Below are 21556 nucleotides of genomic sequence, written 5' to 3'. Positions count from 1 at the left end.
TAATCCAGGTAGGGCTAAAGACCACTGGGTGGGTATGTAAGCATCAAATATAGCTGCTATGTGTAGTCTGCTGTGTCACTTTTTTTTAATGGAGATTTTGAAAGACGGTGTAGACACACAAGTGGGGGGTGTAGGACACAACGACGAGGCTTTTATTTAAAATATTTCCAACGGTGTTTCGAATAATTTGACATTCTATAACGTGTCCATGGCCACCAGGTGTCAGTCACCTTCTTTCATTCAGGGCACAGGCGAAGATCTCTACATGATTGAGACAGTCTACAGAGAGTTATTGTGCACGTTCATTGGGACTTGTGTCTTCTACCTGGCTATTATTCCCTTAACAGGGTTATAAAGCCTCTACGTGATGGACCCTTGAGATTCCAGCGAATATTCCTCAATTGTTGAGAGAGAATCAGAAGTCAGATGTAAATTATACCTTTTTCAGATTCAACGGTTTTATTGTCATGCACAAAGCTACAGTGTAGAAATGGCCATTCAAATCTTATGACCTGAGCTCCTCCAACATATAATAAAATACAAAATAAAGTAGTGCAACAAGTCTATATTGTGGAGAGCCCAGAGGTCTTGCCCAAGTAACATTTCATAACATTCATCTGCTACTTAGTAATTATTTATCTATTATCTAATATATCATTCCAAAACTTTTTCTTTTTGTATTACTTTTAATATAGTATATTTTAATATTGTCTGCTTATCTGTATAATTGTGTTGCATTGTTGGAGAGTTTTTCAACGACATAATTACTCTGTAGCTATGTTAGTTTGACAATAAAGAACCTTGAAGTATTAAACGTAAATACATAAATTCCATTTATGTATCCATTGTTGACAGAACATTCATAGATGTTAATCTGTTTGCAGAGAGTACATAAAGAAGTCAATACTTAACAAGACAAAGGGACAAATAAGAAAGACATTACAGGTCGTACCAGAACATACTTGGTTTATTGATTTAAAAAATGTAACATTTAAATCAGTGGATTAAATTAGTGGTTATTGTTTCCAGTATGAGGTGGTTTAAGAGAGGTGTAATTCCTACCACACCTGAATGCATCACTGCTGCAGGTGGCGCAGGGCGTGGCTTCATATCAGAGGACATGGATTTCTCTGCGCATGCGTCAACCAGAAAAGTGCGTTTCAGAATGATTAGTTGCCAGCGGAGAGGCAGATTATACGGCTCTACACAACTGTTGTTTTAATCCCCTGGGCGAGGAGATTTATCTGAGGAAAAAAACACTGGTTTTAAACCCAGCAGCCATATTGTATGGAAAAACGACGGAAAGACTCCTCTTATCTGAAAAAGTCATTTTTCCCAGACTCCTCTGTCAAGACTTCTGGGGAGTTTTAAGTGTTTTTCTTACTGGCGGTGGGTTTCTGTCGGACAGCTAGTTTGCCAGCTGGTTGAAGAATTCAGAGACTGGGACTAGTTTTTGAGCCATTTGACACATTACTGTGGTCCTCTCTGGTCTAAAGGTGTTAAATATACCGTCTAAAACATGAAGGACCGATTGGAGCAACTCAAAGCGGTAAGTAGTGTCCAGGAAATGTTAAGTGTCCTTTTCTCTTCAGTACACTTGACTGCACCGGAAAAAGGATTCTGAGAAAAATATGTAAATGTTAGGTTATGAAAGACATTTTCTCCTCTTTCCATTTCTACTTTAACTTTTGATAATTGATACATTTGAACCAACTGTGTACCATGTGATGACATAACTATTATGAAGGAACACTGTTGGTTGAAAAAGCTATTTTAAAATAAGTGGAAGATATGTAAAACATATTGTCTTCTCTATGTTCAGCCATGTTGTATGCTGTGCAGCTGAAGTATTTACTGCAATGTAGAGGAATTCATAGTGTAATTGTTATTAATTGAACTGCATCACCAGATGTCATTTAACAAGTTGTATAGCTCAATAGGTGAGCTTAATTCCCTTAATATGATGTTGTCCTTGACATTTAGATAATCAACACAGACTTGGGCAGAAGTAATCTTTCTGTTTTCATTGACTGTCGCCATTAAAGATGACATGTTTGGTGGATTATTCATGTGGTCAAAAATGTATCGACTAATTGGTAACCAATCAATAGTTCATGCAAAACGGTCAAAATACTCTGGTCCCAGCAGGCTTTTATCTATGTAGCCTGAACGTTAAGTGGAAATCTTCTGGTTTAAGAAATTTTTGGGAGACAAATAACCAATCTTGGATTTGGGATGGATCTCAAAAATTGTTCTTGAAACTGTTGATTATTATACAGTGGATAAATAGGCTAATCCACTCTACATTTGTTTGTTACTTGCAGTCATAGTTGCCATACGTTCTAAAAACATGTTAAGCTGTAACAAATATATTATAATATATCTGAAAATCACAATATTATCCTAATAATCATCAGAATATGCCTACATTTGCATTTAAACAAACTGGAATCACTTTTTTAAAGAAACAAATATTTGTAATGCATCACAAATAGTACAAGTATCTATTTTTAACAAGGTCATTAAACATTATAAGGTCCACCTGCATGCATAAAGTATAAAGAAATAAAAAATCGCAAGTCAGTCTTTTCAGTCTTGCATAATAATACCTGTATTTTACAGCTGCGATAAAATCCTATATCTTCCCATCCCTAGTTGTAAAATGGATGAAGGATCAGTTGGGATGGATTTAACCAAAATCCTCTTTACCTTTTTTATATTTAGCTGTCACAGCCAGATTACAAACCTACACAGTAGTTAGTTGACATCCATCGTTGAGTTAATGACACTAAATACAGTTTCTGCTCATGGGAGTCGGGCCATGATCCAAATTGTAACCCTAGTCTGGATGTGTTGCCATAGCTACCTAAAACTGCTGGCCAAATATTTGCTGTGTTTAAAGCTGCGGCACGGAAAAGAAGAGCAACAAGAAAACGCTGCGTTGTAGTTTCACCTGGAGCTATGTTCACAGGTGTAAGAGAGCTTGGAGTCCCTTTGCTTGCTCAAGCTATAAAACAAATGGCAACAACATAAGTAAATACTTTAGCAATGTACATCAAATCAAGTTTTATTTTATAGCACATTTTTAAAACGATTTTTGGTCGAGCCAAAGTGTTGTACATGCAATAAAAACACTTTACAATAAAAACACTTTACAACAAATACAACAGCAAAAATAAAAAAATCACACGCAGGGAAATGTCAGGAGTCGTGCTCCGCTCAGACTAGAAGGCCAGAGAGAAGAAGTGAGTTTTAAGTGTAGATTTAAAAACCCCTAGGGTCTGGGCCGACCTCACATGGAGGGGCAGAGTGTTCTAGAGCCTAGGGTCAGCTGCTGCGAAGGCTCGGTGCCCTCGGGTTTTGAGCCTGGTCTTGGGCACTATCAGCAGCAGCTGGTCAGCCGACCTTAAGGCTCTGGCTGGGGTGTAGAGATGGACGAGTTCGGCTATATAGGCCGGAGCCAGCCCATTTAGTGCTTTAAAAACAAATGAAAGGAATTTAAAATCAATTCGGAACCGAATTGGAAGCCAGTGCAGTGAGGCCAGAATTGGTGTGATATGGTCACGCTTTTTATGGCCAGTGAGAAGACATGCAGCTGCGTTTTGGACTAGCTGCAGGCGTATAATTGACGCCTGGTCCATACCCACATACACAGCATTGCAGTAATACAGTCTTGAGTTAACAAAGGCGTTAATAACCCTTTCTAGGTCTTTAAAAGATAAAAACGACTTGGTCTTGGCCAATAGTCGTATTTATAAAAAAAAAAGCAGGTCTTGGCTACAGTGCTGACCTGCTTATCAAATTTAAAAGCGCTATTGAAGGTCACTCCAAGATTCATGACAGAGGGGAGGATGTTTTTATTGAGGGAGCCCAGAATTTCAACCGGGGAGGCTGGAGGTCGGGGTCCAAAAAAGATTACCTCGGTCTTGCTCTCTTTGAGGTTGAGGACATTTTGGCTCAGCCAGGATTTTATCTCTGTTAAGCAGTCCATCAACGGCTGTAATGAGTTGACATTTGAATTGAGAGGCAGATAGATCTGTACATCATCGGCGTAACAATGGAAGGGGATGTTGTGTTTTGTGAGAATTGAACCTGGGGCAGTATGTACAGTAGAAAAAAGATGGGGCCCAGGATCGAGCCTTGGGGAACCCCACAGGTAAGAGGGGCTTTGGCAGAGGAGAAGGTACCTAGCTGCACTGAGAAGCTGCGGTCTGTCAGGTAGGACCTGAACCATGCAAGAGCAGAGCCTGTGATGCCTGCGGACTGTTCAAACCGTGACAACAGGATGCTATGGTCCACTGTGTCAAAGGCAGCTGTCAGGTCTAACAGCACCAAAACAGCTGGGCTGCCTGAGTCGGCGGCTAGGAGCAGATCATTAAAAACTCTTAAAAGGGCTGTTTCAGTGCTGTGCATGGGTTTGAAGCCAGACTGAAACTTTTCATGGATGCCATGTGTGGTTAAGAACGACTGCAGCTGGGCGTAGACTACTCGCTCCAGGGCTTTAGATAAAAAAGGTAGAGATGGGCCTAAAATTTGTCAGAATGGAGGTGTCGAGATTTTTCTTTTTAAGTAGTGGCTGGACCACGGCATGTTTAAAGGCAGCTGGGACACATCCTGAGCTAAGAGAGGTGTTTATAAGTAATAAAATACTTGCTCCAACTGATTCGAAAACATCTCTGAGAAGGCGAGAGGGAATGCAATCAGTCGAGTAATTGATTTTGGATTGTCTGAAAACATTTTTGACAACTGTTTTGATAGTCGTATTGTTAGAGGTAATTTGTATGCAATAATGCTGTTTTCACCCTCTCAAAAACAGGGATTACCTCCTCTGATTTCTTTTATATCAAACTAAATATATATGTTTTTTGGACTGCCAAAAATACATTTAAATGCATAACCTTGGGCTTTTAAAAAGACTAGGATGGATCATTTTCTGACATTTTAAAGACCAAACATCCAACAGAATAATCTAAAAATCATCTTCAGATTAACCGATAATACAAAATATTTTTAGTTGGGTTTTTGTAGCCATGTTTCCCACCTTTCATTAAAGGCTGATGTTAATGTGGCAGAATGATTAGCACTGTAGTCTTTCTGTTCCATTTCCCTCCTGGTATTTGCCTTCAGTAAAAGCCATATCCTCTTCAGCTCTGAGCAGTGTTTCTCTAAACTGACTGTCCTACAGGCCCGGTGTGCCTCTGTCACGTGACTTCCCCACCGGGCTCAGATACGCTCCGATACCAGCACGATGAATGGGGAAATGTACTTCAGTACTAACATGGCTTCTTTTGTGGCATGTTGAGTATTTAAATCCCTTGTCAGATTTTAGCGTTTAATTAAGTCCTGTGGGAGCTATTTGGCTTCTGTCACCATGCTGTTTGTGAATCTGACCCCCGGCCCCCGTCCTGCTGCTGTGGGGGTTATTAGTGGCTCATTGACTAAATCGTCCCATACTCAAATCTAGTGCATTGGGTTTCAACTAACAATACATTGAACACTTGATACATTTCCAGATTATTTTTGGATAGTTGTTTTGCAATTTTACCATGGCAGTACTTTGCCTGCATTTGTATTTCCTCTAAATATGTTTATTGTATGCCCTAAACACCAAAGATAATTATTTGTAAGGGAACACCCTTTTTGTCTCAAACCGGTCTATCCAATATCCAGAAAACAGGAAATATTCTTGTTTTGTATTTCACACTCCAAAAATACTGACATACGATGCAATAAATTCTCAGATATGACTTGCTCAAACCTGCGTTTTAGCTTTTGTTTAATGATTTCTTTATTAAGAATGATCCCAATCGCTGCATTGATTAATTGATTAATTGTCTTGTTTTTGCAGCTGTACAACACTATTATTAGTATTCTATATATTACATTACATGTCACTTGTTAGACGCTTTTATCCAAAGTGACTTACATATTCAATACTGTGGGCAATCCCCACAGGAGCAATTTGGGGTGAAGTGTCTTGCCCACGGACACAACGACATGCTGACTGCAGTGGGGTTTGAACCTGACCCCCTAATCCCAACACCAACGCTCAACCCACTGCACCACACACCTCCCATATATCTGTCTATTCAGCTCAGTTTAGTCTCTGAACGCCCTCATATTCCTAAACTATCTTATTTTTCCACCTCAAAGTTAGGTTTATTGTCTGCTACTATTACGTCATTTATAATCTTAGAGGACAAAGTCTGAAAGTTAATTACCTCCCAGTTTCTTATGAGGGAGCCCTTTGTTGTCATTGCAGTCGGTTTGATTATTCTTTACTCTGTTGCACATTTAATCTGACTTTCAGAAAGAGCTAAACAAATACAGTCATAATTGAGGCTCCATTGAAATTTTGTTAAAGAGCCGGGCTGTTTGTTCTGTCAAGAGGCGGAGAGAGGATCATATTTTCTGCATCAGAGTAAAACCTCTGTCTGCAATAGCCTTATTGGGCTGAGTTATGCAACATGACATATGATGCTTTGAATACACAACAAGCATAATGAAGTGATTTGAATAGAAATAACATGAAAGCATCCAAGCTAACATGTCAATCACTCATGATGTGCAGCATGTGCTCTATTGTTCTATATAATGTATTACACAATCTTGATGCAACTAAACACGAGATTATAGCATTTTTTTGGACTTCGTTAACAAAAACGGAGAGAAAATTTAATTTATTGCTGCATGGTTCACTCTGTCAGTTTTGGCACAGAATGGCAATACATGTAGTTGATTCACTATTCATTTATTTCTCTTATAGAAATGAATAGTGGATGGGTGTTATTTTCCATGAGCATTAGACAAATGTTGTCGGAAATGTTTTAAAATAGTGGTTGACGTGAATCTATTTCCACAGTACACAAATAGATAATTAAAGTTGCAGCTCCAGCTATAAGGCGACTAAGCATTTATTTGTTAGACAAATGGCAAATTATTTGGATAGTCAATTCATTGTTAAATGAATGGCAAAAAATTATGTGTTTGATTACTCAAATATGGATATTTTCTGCTTTCCTGCTCTTTTTTGTATCCAATTGAATATATTTGTGTTTTGTACTGACAAAACCAGATTAATCGATATTAAAAGAATTTCTTGCTTCAGCCCTACTTTTATATTGGCTCTCTCACTGCTTTTTCAAGACTTCAACTACTCATGGGTTGCACTGTGCATTGAACTTCTAACCCTAATGTGGTGGTCAGAAACAATGCAGGGTTACAGCATGTCTCATGAACTCTCACTGTAACAGCTGTCTCCAGGTTGAATCATATGATGAGCAAGTGTGTTTAACGAGGAATGTTGTAAACGTTTTCTCCCTGATTTGGCTACATTTTCTTCAGTATCAAGCTGTTGTCATATTGATGTGAGTGCCGGTCTGGCCTTGGTCTGTTCGGTTTGTTTAAGCCTTTGTTGCACACGTCCGTCCCTTTCCTCTTGATTTTTGCTGAATGAGAGACACTGGAAGGAAGTGAGTGCGTTGTTATCTTGCTGCTGCAGAAAGGCAGTGTGAGGGAGCATAATGTGCAGAGCAGAGGGCTACAGCTGTGTGTAGGATGAATAACTCGCAGAGAGCAGGTCTAAAAACAACAATCAGTGTGTGCAAGAGTGTGTGTCAAGGGATCTCTGCGTTCACAATTGTTGTTAGTTACAGCCGGCTAAACCAAATAGCCACATTTGCAATTCAAATTTCATGAGGGGTAGAAGGTGAAAGGCTGAAACTCAGTATTTGAACAGAAAGACCAACAATGTGTTGCTTTAAATCATGGATTCATCTGCTATATGTTTTTCTCTGTTAATAATTACGTTTATAAAATGTCTGAATACAGTAAAATGGGTATAAAGAGAAACACGGCTATTGTTCCACAGCCGTATTTTTGTGTAAAAACTCGAAGACAAATAAGTTAATTATTAAATGACAATCAGAAAATGCTAACAGTTTTGCCTAAATAATGATAGAAATAAATTACGATAAATCTACTTATTTTGACAGCTAGCGCCAAGTTCCTTTCATAAAATATTGTATTGCGCTTCGTATAAACTCGAACATGAATGAATATTACTTCATGTGGAAGTCTAAAATAATATCTGTTGGAGTCATGCAAGTACAGCATTAATAATGTGTTATCTATTCAGATAACTAAGAGATTGAGGCAGAGTGATACGAGCGAGCAGGGAAGTCCACAGCTGTGCTGGCTAACATTTTCCAAGCCTTGACTTTGATCCAGGCTGACTTTCTCAAGGAAAGTCAAGTGTCCAGACGTCAGACTCTCTGTCACCCATTACCAAATGCAAACCACATGTGTCAAAAGTTAAGTTTGACAGCACCAGTCTGTAGGTGCTCAGTGAAAACACATTTGTCTGTAAAATGCAGAAGCTTATGAAAGAGAAGGAACAAAGTGAGCTTCCAATTCATTGTTTCACTCCTATTTCCTCCACCTATCTCCGTCATAGCACGGCCCTGTGATGTCTGTTTACTCTGTTCCTCAGCTGTGGTTTCTTTGAGTCAGTGAAAAACAGGTTGAGTTCCTGGAGCCCGGCCCTAGTCTCTCACCGTGTAAATATTCACCAGCAGTGCTCAGCGATCTGCAGGTAACCTGCGGCACCTCCCTGTGTTTACTGATTGTACCGTGTGACATATTTATGGCTCCAGGAGAGGGAAACTTTCTGAGTATTGGGTGCCTGCTGATTAGGGTCGGACGGATATTTCTGGGTCATATATCACGCTGACCTACTCAACAGGAAGCAATTGAGTTTGTGAATTATTATTAGATCAAGGTCTAAATGTTGTTCAGGGTCTTTTACTCTGACAAAAAACGTCTATGGAGCATACCTCTGTATTATTTGGATGTTAAATTAGATTTAAAAAATGGCAGTATTTTCACAAAATATCTGTCATAATTCACAGCATCCCAAATATTGGTATTGGCATAAACCTCATGTTTTATCTCAAATTGGAAACTTTCATTAGTCGACTTCTCCTGTACTTTATTGCATAGTGCGTGAATTTGGAAAGGGTAGTGTTGTCTCAAACGAAAGACGTCTGTTATCACTTGCATAAAATGATGATCCAGCAATCGGATTACCTTTTTATCAGTACCAAATCAATACAGACTGCTAAATTAACCCAAAACACATCCCCAAGATGGCCACTGTTGAGGCAAAAAGGGTCCATCGCTTGCATTAAATGGTTTGTCAGAGTCTTAGTTTACTTGTTCTTTGAATTACTCTTGCTCTATGATTTGAACAGAGACATGGATTTGGACAATCAATACACCCCAACACAACTTTAATTTGTACCTAGCCCTGGCCTATAATGGAAAATAGGGCTTTCACAAAGCATTAAAATACACAGAAGACATCAGGATCGCATGCCATCTGGTGTACGCAGAGGGTTTTGAATGGCAGAGATGGTTTGGAGGCGTGTTTTGGCCTCAGGTGATTTTGTATGTATCCATAATTGCTAACAACATAGGGCGTGTTTATCTGGGCACTGAAAGTTTATCTGGGCACTGAAAGTAACAACTCCAGTCCAGCTGATGGAGTGTTATCTGTTTCTCTCTTTAGGCAATGCAATTTGTGTGTAGAGCTCATTTAAACCAACCATATGATTAAGTGCTGTCCATATTACCTCAAAAAGGGCATAAAACACAAGGTCATGTACGGTGAGTGAAATCAAATGTTTGTTGTTGAACACAATGAACATCTGAGTAAACCTTTAATCCCAAGGTGTTGATGAGATGCTTTATACTTTGAGCTGTAGGACAACATGTAATACCCTCCACACGTTCTCTGGACAGCTGGAAACGGCTACTTCTCTGATGCAACCTTTGCTTCATTCTGTTAGACGTGTGATCAAGATGACGACGAGGTGGAGATCTCTATGGACAATGCAGCCTTCATGGATGAGTTCTTCTGTCAGGTCAGTGTTACTATCAGTGTGTGTCGGGATGCACTCCTGTTATTGTTCGCCTTCTTGACATTTATGGTTTTTGTGTTTGTTTCAGATTGAAGACATCAGGAGTAGCATCGACAAAATTGACGAGAACGTGGCTGAAGTCAAAAAGCTTTACTCTGTCATCCTGTCTGCTCCCACATCAGATCAGAGTAAGATAACCCTTCCTGAACCTTAACCCTTACTGTGTCTTCATTGGAAGATGCATTTACATTGACAAATGCAAAAATGGCTGACCATGACGAACTGATGTTTCTTTCAAGTTCAAGCACACGACTAAACTGTCAGCAGTGGAGCTTTTTTTTGAATAAACAGTAACAGAAAAGCTGTCTTTAACCGTAACCAGCTGCCTAATAAAATATTTTGACAACAACTTACATGCATAGTAGGCATGAGTGCATTTACAAATTGCACTTTCATTGTTGTGAGATATCAGATAACTGCTTTTTCATGAAGTCGAGTCAAATGTATTTGCCCTGAGTTACAAGTACACTGAACAAAAATATAAATGCTACACTTTTGTTTTTGCTCCCATTTTTCATGAGATGAACTCAAAGATCTAAAACATTTTATATTTACACAAAATAACCAATTCTCTCATATTGTTCACAAATCTGAAAAGATCTGTGATAGTGAGCACTTCTCCTTTGCCGAGATAATCCATCCCACCTCACAGGTGTGGCATATCAAGATGCTGATTAGACAGCATGATTATTGCACAGGTGTGCCTTAGACTGGCCTAGATTTTTTTCAGATTTGTGAACAATATTTGAGACAAATGGTTATTTTGTGTATATAGAAAATGTTTTAGATCTTTGAGTTCATCTCATGAAAAATGGGAGCAAAAACAAAAGTGTTGCATTTCTATTTTTGTTCAGTGTAGAAACCTTCACCTCTAGTGGTTCCTTTTCCCTTTCTCTACGCCCTCGCTGTTTATTGTAACATGTCCCTCCCTTTTTAGAAACGCAGGATGACTTGGAGGCAATCACCAATGACATAAAGAAGATGGCCAACAATGCAAGAAACAAACTTAAGAGTGAGTCTGCCCACCACACACACACACACACACACACACACACACACACACACACACACACACACACACACACACACACACACACACACACACACACACACACACACACACACACACACACACACACACACACACACACACACACACACACACACACACACACACACACACACACACACACACACACACACACACACACACACACACACACACACATAATCAGTGTGTAATAACATGGGGATGTTTTTTGGATTTAATGAGAATTTCTGCTGATGTGAAGTTGACTTGAAAGCTGAATCATAAATGAGTTGTTTGGATTGCTTCTCAGCCATCGAGAGGAATCTGGAGTCAGAGGAGCAGGAGAGGGTGTCGGCTGATATTCGGATACGTAAATCACAGGTAGATTATATCCATCTGAAGTTTCCTCCACAGGCATGTCTACTGTACATTCAGATAATGCACTGAATCAATACTCAATGAATATATAATGTAGTTTTTTACAAAAAAACTGCACATTTTTAAGATAAAGAAAAGAGTAAGAGAAAACAAAAATAAACCAACATGCATGTAATATTACGAAAATCGGAAAATAGAGCTTTTAAAACCGTGGCAACAGCTATCGACCAAGGCTACTTTTATGCTAATGTTCTTTGGTTTGTCGTCCCCCAGCATGCAGTGCTGTCCAGGAAGTTTGTGGAGGTAATGACAAAGTATAATGAAGCCCAGGTGGACTTCAGGGAGAGGAGTAAAGGACGTATTCAGAGACAACTAGAGATCAGTGAGTGCCGGCTCTAAAGTCATGTGATGGACCAGAGATCTTATTCGTCAGTAACATTTACCTTCCCCTCCAGCTGGAAAAGCAACAACAGATGACGAACTGGAGGAGATGTTGGAGAGCGGCAATGCTGCTGTGTTTACTGCAGGGGTAAGTATGTGTGTGTGCATATGCATCTCCATTTTGTTATACAGGATCATAACGTCCACTTGGCCTTGACATGATCATAATGCGGTTGAAGCTAGCAGTCAGGAGTTCAGTGAAACTTGAAGCCTCAGATCACCTAGTTAAAGATTAGCTGTTCATGTGATTTAGCCTGCTGCACAGTCAGTTTGCTCTCTTGGGCCTTCTTGAGTACTCCAAACATGCTAACTTACAGCCAATGGGCAAAGACTGAAGCCTTATTGAGATGCATGAAACAACTGAGATATTAAGCACCAGTGTGTAGCTACTGATCAGACCTGTGCTCGATGCACTTCATCAGCTGGGGGTTCCTCTCTGTGTCTGCTTTGCTGAGAAGGTGATTGATGGCCCGCGCAGTTTGGGAAGATTTTTTTTCTTCCACAAGGATAAACAACTTGTGTTTCCCACATACCTTACAAAGCTGATCACATGCTGTCGTCTTTATAATGACGGTACAACATCTTTATGTCGTAACCTAAGAGATTGTCTTTTTGTCCTACTGCAGTCAGGTGAGTAATAATGCTAACCATCTCAAAGTTGAGGTTTATAACATCATAAAGTGTGGCATTGGGTACAATAATAATATATGGTGTGGTGAAATGTATGAGAAACACTCATTTGTGATTGTTAATGACATTATAGAAACAAATTAACCTGACCTGAATTCGAACTGAACGGCAACTTTGTATAAAAAGAAAGGAACACAGTAATACATAATTAATCAGTTTCAATTAACATATTCCTAAATAATGAAATCCATACATTTAAAACATTTCATTAGGTTTAGTTTCTCATTATTCACCAATGTAGCACCTTTATTGTTAGCTCTCTGAATGTCCAGTGTCTTACTTCACTCACTCACTTCACATTGTACCTGCTGAGCCACAGCCGGCCCCTTCAGTCTATCTCCTTGAGCTAACACAGGTTGCCAGGTTTGAAAGAAATGAATTGTCGTTTCCATTTAAAAGAAGTAGTGTCACCTCTTTTAAATATTTCTCTGAATCACCATGAGTCACTCATTTGAACTCTTCCTGTTTTAACGAGCTGCCTTTACAGCAGACCTCTATCAGCCAGAATGTTCAGAAAAGAACACAAATACAGTTCTTAATCTAGGCAGATTATTGTGCCGTTTGTTTGCTATTAACAATAAACCTCTCCTCTCACAGATTGTGGATGCTGGGGTCTCTAAACAAGCTCTGAGTGAGATCGAAGCCAGACACAAAGACATTGTCCGTCTGGAAAGTAGCATCAAGGAGCTGCACGATATGTTTGTAGACATCGCCATGCTGGTGGAGAGCCAGGTACACTCCTCAAAATCCACCTGCCCATCATTTCATCCACCCACCAAGTACTTTAGGAACTTCTCCATTTCATTCTTTGTTCACTCAATCTGAATCTTTCCCCTTATCTTTAAGTTCAGTCCTCACTGTATTCAACTCTATCTTCCTGTCTCTTCTGTGGTCTTACTATCAATCTCCATCTGTTTCCTCTTTTCCAGCTCCATGCCTCTCTTACTCCTCTCTTTATTCTCTTCTGCCACCTCATCTCATCACCAAACATTGATGGAATGTACCTGAATGCATTTAGTATGATGTATAAATAAAGCATCATTGTACACGTCATCAGAGCACACTATAATGAAAACAAACGCATATTGTCGATTGGTCAGTCACTGTATGCATATGGATTAATAAGTCTAACCACATATCTCTTACTGCTTGAACCATGCTTTCTGAGGGAAAAGCTTGTTTGAGGTAAGGGCTTCCCTCCTGCTGTTTGTTTTGTGTATTTTGTTAGATACGTTGAACTCAAAAATGTGTTTTATGTTGGATCTTGTCTGTGCACTTCACTAAAATATGAGATTCAAGCGTACCCGGGCAAGCTAGATGAAATGCACTGTCTATGCAAACTCTTGACACAAATAGACAGGGAAACCGTCTTCCTCACATCACCGGCCAAATCGCCAGTACAGAGCAAGAGTTTTCATTAGCATAGTTTATGTTTTGACGGCATACATGGTAGGGTGTTTGGTGTTTTTTGGAAGTAAACTGAAACCCGCAACTTCATCTATATCTACCCACTTGAAGATATCCCACGGCTGCCGCTTTATCAGCTACTGCCAGTAACAGTCTAACAGTCTAACAAACAACATCAACAAATAAAAGATGCTGACTACTCTTACCATGCTGATATGTCTGCTAGTCGCTGAATATGGAGAACAACAGACTCCGCATCTGAGTAAAATATGTATGGCTGAATCTCTCCCAATGAGGGAACAATTATTAAATGTGCATCAAGACCCTTTTTATGTGGGAAAAACCTATTGTGCAAAATATGAATTGATAGCAGCGTACTGCAATTGAACTGTAAAACTTGTCTGGAAGCTGAATTTAACACATTTTATTTGAAGGTTATTGTTTGTTTTTAAAATAAATTCAGCATTAAAGGTGGGGTAGGTAAGTTTGAGAAACCGGCTCGAGATCGCTAGAATTTGAAAATACACAACCGGAGAAAATCTGCCACTTCCTTATAGAGCCCCTCCTCCAACACACACGAACACGCACATGACCAATGAGGGCACAAGATAAGTTTGTGCCCCGATGGAAGGCTGACAGGCAGGTAGCCGGCCCGGCTAAACGGATTGGTTGTACTTTTTACAGTATTACGGCTTCTACAGATGAACATTTTTTTATGGATTTGTTGTCAAAGCACTTAAGATATTCATTGCTATCGGGATGTTAAGAGCATTTCATGGAATAACAAAAGTGTATCTCGAGCCGGTTTCTGAAACTTACCTACCCCACCTTTAACTGAATCTTTCTCCTCGATATTTGAAACTAAAATCCTTATGGAGTCACAATTAACAGTATATGTTTTTATCAGTATAATCAGTCTTGTAAGGTGTGATACCAGATGTATTACTGTATTTATTTAAACCAATGTACTGTGCAGTTGTTCTGCCTGTGAAGTGTTGCTCTGTAACTTATTGATTGCTTTGTGTTTTTCAGGGTGACAGTATTGACAACATAGAGAAGAATGTATCCAAGTCAGAGGACCATATAACAGAGGCTAGGGAACAGACCAAGAAGGCTATAAAGCATCAGGGCAAAGCACGCAAGGTAATGTCATTTAACCCACCGCTGCACCAGCCTGCTGCCGGTGACCTCTTCCCTGTTTCTTCTGCCTAGACACATTTTGAAACATTTAAACCACAAAGCACAGTACGTACACATCACACTTCCTCGCCCTGCAGACACATCGCCGCTCACACGCCTTTTGTTTCTCTCTCTTTCGTTGTTTAATTCATCTTCTTTTGTTGCTTTTCGTCACCTCTGACACCGTGCCCCATGTTAGGGTGGGATGATTGAAAGAATTGAGAGCAACATGGACCAGTCAGTGGGCTTTGTGGAGCGAGCCGTAGCGGACACAAAGAAAGCTGCAAAGTTTCAGCAAGAGGCTCGCCGTGTGAGTGACCGCAGTCAGGAGGAGCGGTCAGGTTCCCCAAAAGCAACGGAAATAGTTTTAGTTTACCGATTTTGCAATATGACATCATGAGATAAATGCTATTGACATTTAAATACAAGCTTAGGGATGTATTTGTTGCTCTAAAATTCTGTACAGAGAAAAGAGAGTAATGTATTGCTACAGGCCAAAGACTGAGTCAGATTCTAGTTCCATGCCCTTGTATCAAATCATGATTTAGTCATGTAATCCGTGTTGTTCATATGACCAATGTAAACTGTGCAGTGCTGAAGCATCTGATAATTCCCCAAACCTATAGACCTTAATTCAAACCCGTCGTCCTGGACCACATTTGATTATGTAATCGGTACCTAAAAGAACAACAGGACTTCTAACCCAGGTTTTTTTTGTTATTTAAATGCCCAATCGTTTTTTTGCTTTTGGGAAGCCTGCCTGACAACATGAAGACCACCCCCCACCATCAAGACCCATACTTCACCTGTGATCATTTGCCCCTCACCATCCTACCGGCTCTGTTCTGAGCCTCCACCCTGTCGCCTGTGGACCCCTTGTGCTTTTAAAACCAGTGACCAACCCAACACCAGACCACCCCTCCCACCTGCATATACACACACACACACACACACACACACACACACACACACACACACACACACACACACACACACACACACACACACACACACACACACTGAACCGCACAGCTTCGGCACTCTTCTCTGTCTGTTCTCTTTCTACAGCTTTAACCTTAACTTTGTCTTTGTTTACAGTTGCTGCATTACTCTTTCGTTTTGTGTGTGTTTGAAGATGTTCCTCTTCTTCCTCAGGCTTTTAAAGTATATGTGTGAAAAGAACTTTTGCCAAGTTAGCAGAAAAGTAAACTCTGTTGCGCCAAGACAGAACTGGTTTGTCAGACTTTAGCTAGATTGAAACTCTGAGAGGTTACCTAACACTACAGCGTGCGTTTGTGATATTTGATATGGCCATTGTTAACATATATTGTACTGTACATATTCCCCAATTCAACTCAGCGGTGGAAAGGAAATAAGTGCATTTACTCAAGCATCATACAAAGTTGTTTGCTTTACCTAAGTATCTCCATTTTATGCAACTTTATACTTCTGCTCTCATAAAAGTACAACATAGAATCAACTTGTAAATAATGATGATCTAGCAGTATATTAAGTAATAACATTTACTTCCTGTTTTACACATTCTGTGGTATTACTACTTCCTCTTAAATTATTTGGAAGTACTTCTTCCATATATTATATACGTTGCAGTAGTGCATTTTGTAACAAAGTAAGGATACACTTATTGTTGTGAGCCCTGACGGTACTGTCTGTCACTTGGTTGTTCCCAACAGAAAATGGTGATTATAGTGGTGGTTGTGGTGGTCTTGCTGGCCCTACTAGCTCTCATAATCGGGTTGTCAGTTGGATTGAAGCCAAGCTGATGAGCTGCTTGAGTAAGAGGAGAGCTGAGGGTGAGTAAGTCTGGAGCAAATAAGCTCTGTTGGGTGTAGCGTGCTTTGGAAAAGGGTTTGCATGCTCTTTTCCTCTGGCTCTGTGTGTTTTCTTTGTATCCACAGGCCTTACTTGAGGTGTGTTTGTGTGTTTTCCAAGTTCCTGGGTGTGTATCTTTCTCTTTTCTGCAGCACTTGCCTCTGGTTACCGCTGAACAAACAAAGCAGAGCTAGAAATGAGTTTCAGTTGAAGCTGGTGTTGGTTGGCGGGCTTCTTTCAATGCTCCTGTTCCCCGCCATTAACATCAGTCTCTCTTTTATTGTCTCCCTCTCTGTAGAAGATGATCATAATTGGTGTTGTCTGTGCTGTGGTCCTTGTCATCCTCCTCATCATCATCCTCACACAGACGGTGTAAAAGGACTGCTGCCATCATCTGTTCATTCGTCCTCCATCAACTGGCCCAACAAAGAGAAAGCTAATGCTGATCACTCTATAATGGATAAGATAATATTTATAAAAACAGAAGGACAAGTGTTATATTTGACCTCTGGGAAAAAGAAGATCTATGAGACTTGTTATAATTACACAGACTTTTTAGCCAATCAGAACTGCCCTTCCTGAGGGTCTGTTTGACCCCACTTTGCTTTGGCGGTTTGAGGATGCTCTGCTGCACATGAGGAAATAAGACTGACGCTGACATGAGGTGCAATAGCTGTTGTACCTCTATGGAGGAGAGAAAGGAGAATTGAAAATTAACTGATCACTTTAGCGTCACTAAACATTTCATTGTCCAACATTTGATTAAAAATAATCAGCCCGGACGTGTTCCTCATCTGGAATTGATTTTAAACGTCCAGTAGGTTGGACCCATGTGAAGACCTTATCATTATTTCTTGCCTTTTTATGAGCCTTGACACATTTTGTGATTTAAAAGCTAGCTACTGTATGTTCACTGTATTGGGTTTGGGGGGAGTTCCAGCACTTTCACATTTCAAAATATGTTTATTTTTCTGTAATGAAGCTCGGATGATCATGTGAATAATAATATTATTATTTGTGTTGTTTATATGTAGCCCTTTCTTTGGCTAGTTTCTTTAACTTGAAGAGGATCGGTGTGCTCACTTGTGATTCTTCAGTTTGGAGAGCCCAGTGGTTCTGGTGTTTTTAAATGAAGGATGATGCTTGTGCAAACAAATGTAATGCTTAGGTGAAGCTAAGATGAGCAAATAAAAGACAGGTTAGGTAGATAAACACGCATCCAGTGCTTTGAGACTTATCCAAACCTGCTACGTCTTGGAGAAATGCCTGAATATTCGTTTATTTTTGTTCATCTTGACCTCCTACATAGAGAGCTGATTCTCTCCTGTTGAAGAGCTGTAAAAACGTTTGTTTTAATGCCAATGAGACTTATAGTGACCCTAGATATTTCCATTTCAGTGCAGAATAGTCTTATAAGTAAGTCATAGTAATATATTTATTATACTATTTAATGGTCAGTGTGGCCTCCCTGACTGGTCGCACTTCACCAGTGGGATTAGCATTTCCTGGCATATTCTAGGTGTCCATATATTTCTACTGTAAAACCACAAGTCGGTTGCCAACATTTCAAACTATTGCATTCCAATACAACAGCCCTGTGATCAATCCTGTTCTCATGAACTTTTAAACAAGTCTGACTTCATTGATACAAAGAGACTAAACCACATTTCTGAGGAACTTGACCCAACCTTGAAAGAGACCATTAGGTTGAATCCACACATATCTGCAACAGTTCAAACCGAACCTATACATAACTAGAGGGGCATTTGGATAACACGGACACAGCCAAGGCCAAATGTCCTACATCGCAATGTTAACAAAAAAAAGAAAATTATTTGTATGTCTGATTTTATAATTTTATATATTTTTTTTTTTACCAATGTCCAAGCCTTTCCTTACGTTTCCTGAACATCCAGCCAGCACTTTTTCCATTGTCTTACTGACAAGCTTGGTGAAATGATGAAAATCAGTACTTATATTTCTAAACCAAATGAAGTTGAGATTTATTACAGGGCTGTCGAATGCATTACTTTTAGCTGAGTGTACCTTAACAACATATTTTATTTCCGGTTTGTCACAATCATTTCATTAGGTGTTTTTATCTCGGTAGAGTGTCTAACAGAGTTTATTGAACCACCGTGCGCATGTAATCACCCAGAGCTTTAATATGGCAGTTAAAGCAGGTGATTCAGGCTGTGCACACAGACTATCAGAGACACAGTTTCCACTCACTAAAGAGGATGTTATCAACAGGTATTGACCACATGCAGGGGTAAATGTCCTACGCATTATGAGGGCTGGCATTCATGAGGGAAGCCTTTGTTTCTGTTGCCTGAATGGTTCCTTTTAATTCTGGTTGTGCAGGGAGGTAGCTCTTGAGAGTGAGAGGCCTCCCCACTTTGGTCTTTTGACCGAGCGGTCTGCTCTCTTGGCTTCTGCCCTCGACTGTTAAATCCTACTGCTCGAGCCTTTTTATTCCCACACCACTTTACCCACCAGCATGAGCTGCAATAAGAGCAGGAGGAGGAGAAAACTAAAGCCGTTGTTCACTGTGTTAAATTAAAGTGCCACAGATTTTATTCCAAATTAAAGATTTTATGTTTTTTAATGGTTGACTTGTGTTTCCTTGCTATATCATGCATGTCCCTTTGTGATTGATAGAAGGTTAATATATAACAATGTTTAAACATTTTGATGACTGCATGTTATAGAAGAGCAGTTTGTTTATGATGAGTTGTAGTCACTGTTGGCAGCAGATTGTTGATGCAGCATGTTAACCATTTGGATGCAAAGTACAGTTTTTAAAGGTGCACAACAAGTCTCCAACAGGAGGTAAGTTTGTCACCCTTCCTCTCTCTACACACAAACACACACATACCCACATATCTGTGCCCCTTTGTTCTCCTTTGGCTCAACCATTTTTTCAAACCAGTTGTCCCATGAATGTGAACAATAGGTGTTATTTAAAACCTTATTCTTGGGGCTGCAGCTGTCTGATAATTGTGTATTTCTTATTAACTCTACAGAAAAAGATGATGATAACATTGTGCTGTACCATCATTGGAATCGTTGGGTTCTCCTATCTCTACAGCTTCTTCTCATAAAAGCTTGTACACAGGTAACAAACTTACATCAGCATTTACCCTATAAAGACACACTAAAAGTTGAAATTGAAGTGTTTTCTTTGTTCTTTGTGAAGTGTTTCTAGGTAAGAGATTGTCAAGAAAAAGCAAGTTTCCTGAGGTGGTCCCCTATTTTTTTTACCCCGTCCATTATTTGAATCTCTCTAAAAAAAATCAAATAAAGTATTAGAAAAAAAGAGAAATTGAACCTACCAGCCCTGTGCACTTACCCTTTTTCTTAATCATTTGAATTTAAATAGTTTCCTCGCTGTATGAAATGTTTGAACACGTGTGGTAAGTGTGTAGAATTTTCTCAAGTCTGCCTGTGTATAACCAGATGGCTGAACATGTGACTTATCATTTTGGACCATTATGGTTGACTTTAGTCTGCCGCCTCCTGGTGGTGCATAATATTTATATATTATCTGAAAGTTATTTCTAAGGATTCAGTCAAATTTGCAGGATTCAGACCACATTGTTTTTTGTAGTGGCTTTATTTGGCACCAAAATGTAATGAATGCATGCATAATCATGCTCTGGTAAAAAAAATCCAATTGGGTAGTATTATCTGAATTATTTGTTGTCATAATTTGAATAGATTGTGTGTGATCTGCCTGTGCTGCTGAAATGCTTGTACTGATTGTGTTTCTGTAACAGCGTCTGCCACTCGCTCACTGGCTGTGTGTAAACCATAGACTGGTGTAAACCCAGTAAAGCCTGTTATGTAATAAAATATTTCCTTGAGTTGTACCAAGTGTCGGTGTCTGCTTCACTTCTTCTGTTGGAGGTTTGCACTCAGGCTTTATGCATGGCTTCCTCTCCCCCAACACCATTCAGAGCATATTTTACTTTATGTGATGAGCAGGAAATGTATGGCGATGCAAGACATAACGTGCATGAACGGCTTCCCTGACCTAATTTCATCCCCCATCTCACTGTTCCTCCAAACCAGATGCAGGCTCGGTACACCGTGGGGGCGGGGTCTACTCCAGGGTGCGCTTGTTTTCCTGCTTCTCGTGTGGAGGATAACTAGAATTGGAAAACAGTGATACATTTAGATTAAATCGTCCACGGTGATCCACAGAAGGAACATAAGCATTACATCAGGACATGAACAGACAAGAAGGGTAGGTTATAATTAAAAACACCACAGTGCACATATGAATCCTAATACATTAATTTTGTGAAATATGCATTTGTTTTTATTATGCATTTATGTACCCAGAAATAATATGTGGAAATACGTAAAAACAAATACGAAGAAATAATATTATCTTCTAATGACTAATGATAAGTTAACATAATTACAAATTGAACCTACGCAATAATCTACAATTAGGCGATATGTGTCAATATTTATGTAAAGAAATAGCAGCCAGGTACAACATTAAGATAAGCCAACATCTAGAAATACACTGTAGAAAAGCAGCTCAAGGGTAAAAAAAAGAAGCGAAGAAAATACATTGACAGTGATCAATTAAAATTAAACAAAATTA

At 39.5% G+C, this 21556-nt stretch overlaps 1 protein-coding gene across 3 annotated transcripts; it reads left to right on the top strand.

The window, feature by feature from the left end:
• Nucleotides 1-1132: 1132 nt before the first annotated feature.
• stx3b (syntaxin 3b) lies at nucleotides 1133-20775 on the top strand. Of its 3 annotated transcripts, XM_034092531.2 has the most exons (11): nucleotides 1135-1549; nucleotides 9849-9923; nucleotides 10009-10108; nucleotides 10918-10992; nucleotides 11321-11391; nucleotides 11662-11770; nucleotides 11844-11917; nucleotides 13117-13251; nucleotides 14959-15069; nucleotides 16800-16919; nucleotides 17237-17326. In XM_034092531.2, exons 1-10 carry the CDS (start codon nucleotides 1520-1522, stop codon nucleotides 16887-16889), a joined length of 870 nt encoding a protein of 289 aa, XP_033948422.1. In that variant the 5' UTR covers nucleotides 1135-1519; the 3' UTR covers nucleotides 16890-16919; nucleotides 17237-17326. The 3 variants fall into 3 exon arrangements, with proteins under 3 accessions (XP_033948424.1, XP_033948422.1, XP_033948423.1); XM_034092533.2 differs by lacking the exons at nucleotides 14959-15069; nucleotides 16800-16919; nucleotides 17237-17326 and adding exons at nucleotides 15305-15415; nucleotides 19965-20775 and having other exon boundaries at nucleotides 1133-1549; XM_034092532.2 differs by lacking the exon at nucleotides 16800-16919 and having other exon boundaries at nucleotides 1136-1549; nucleotides 17237-17416.
• The last annotated feature ends 781 nt before the right edge of the window (nucleotides 20776-21556 follow it).

The sequence above is a fragment of the Pseudochaenichthys georgianus genome, chromosome 10 (genome assembly GCF_902827115.2).
Source record: "Pseudochaenichthys georgianus chromosome 10, fPseGeo1.2, whole genome shotgun sequence".
Taxonomy (NCBI): Eukaryota; Metazoa; Chordata; class Actinopteri; order Perciformes; family Channichthyidae; genus Pseudochaenichthys; species Pseudochaenichthys georgianus.
Note: the sequence above shows the minus strand (reverse complement) of the source record. Positions and strands in the feature narration are given on the sequence as shown.

Bases quoted from the DNA above. Each gene is read 5' to 3' on its own strand.
- stx3b (XM_034092531.2), top strand. From the start codon at position 1,520: ATGAAGGACCGATTGGAGCAACTCAAAGCG. The intron at 10,993-11,320 runs GTGAGTCTGCCC...ATTGCTTCTCAG, and splicing joins TGCAAGAAACAAACTTAAGA to CCATCGAGAGGAATCTGGAG. The intron at 15,070-16,799 runs GTAATGTCATTT...TGTTCCCAACAG, and splicing joins ATCAGGGCAAAGCACGCAAG to AAAATGGTGATTATAGTGGT.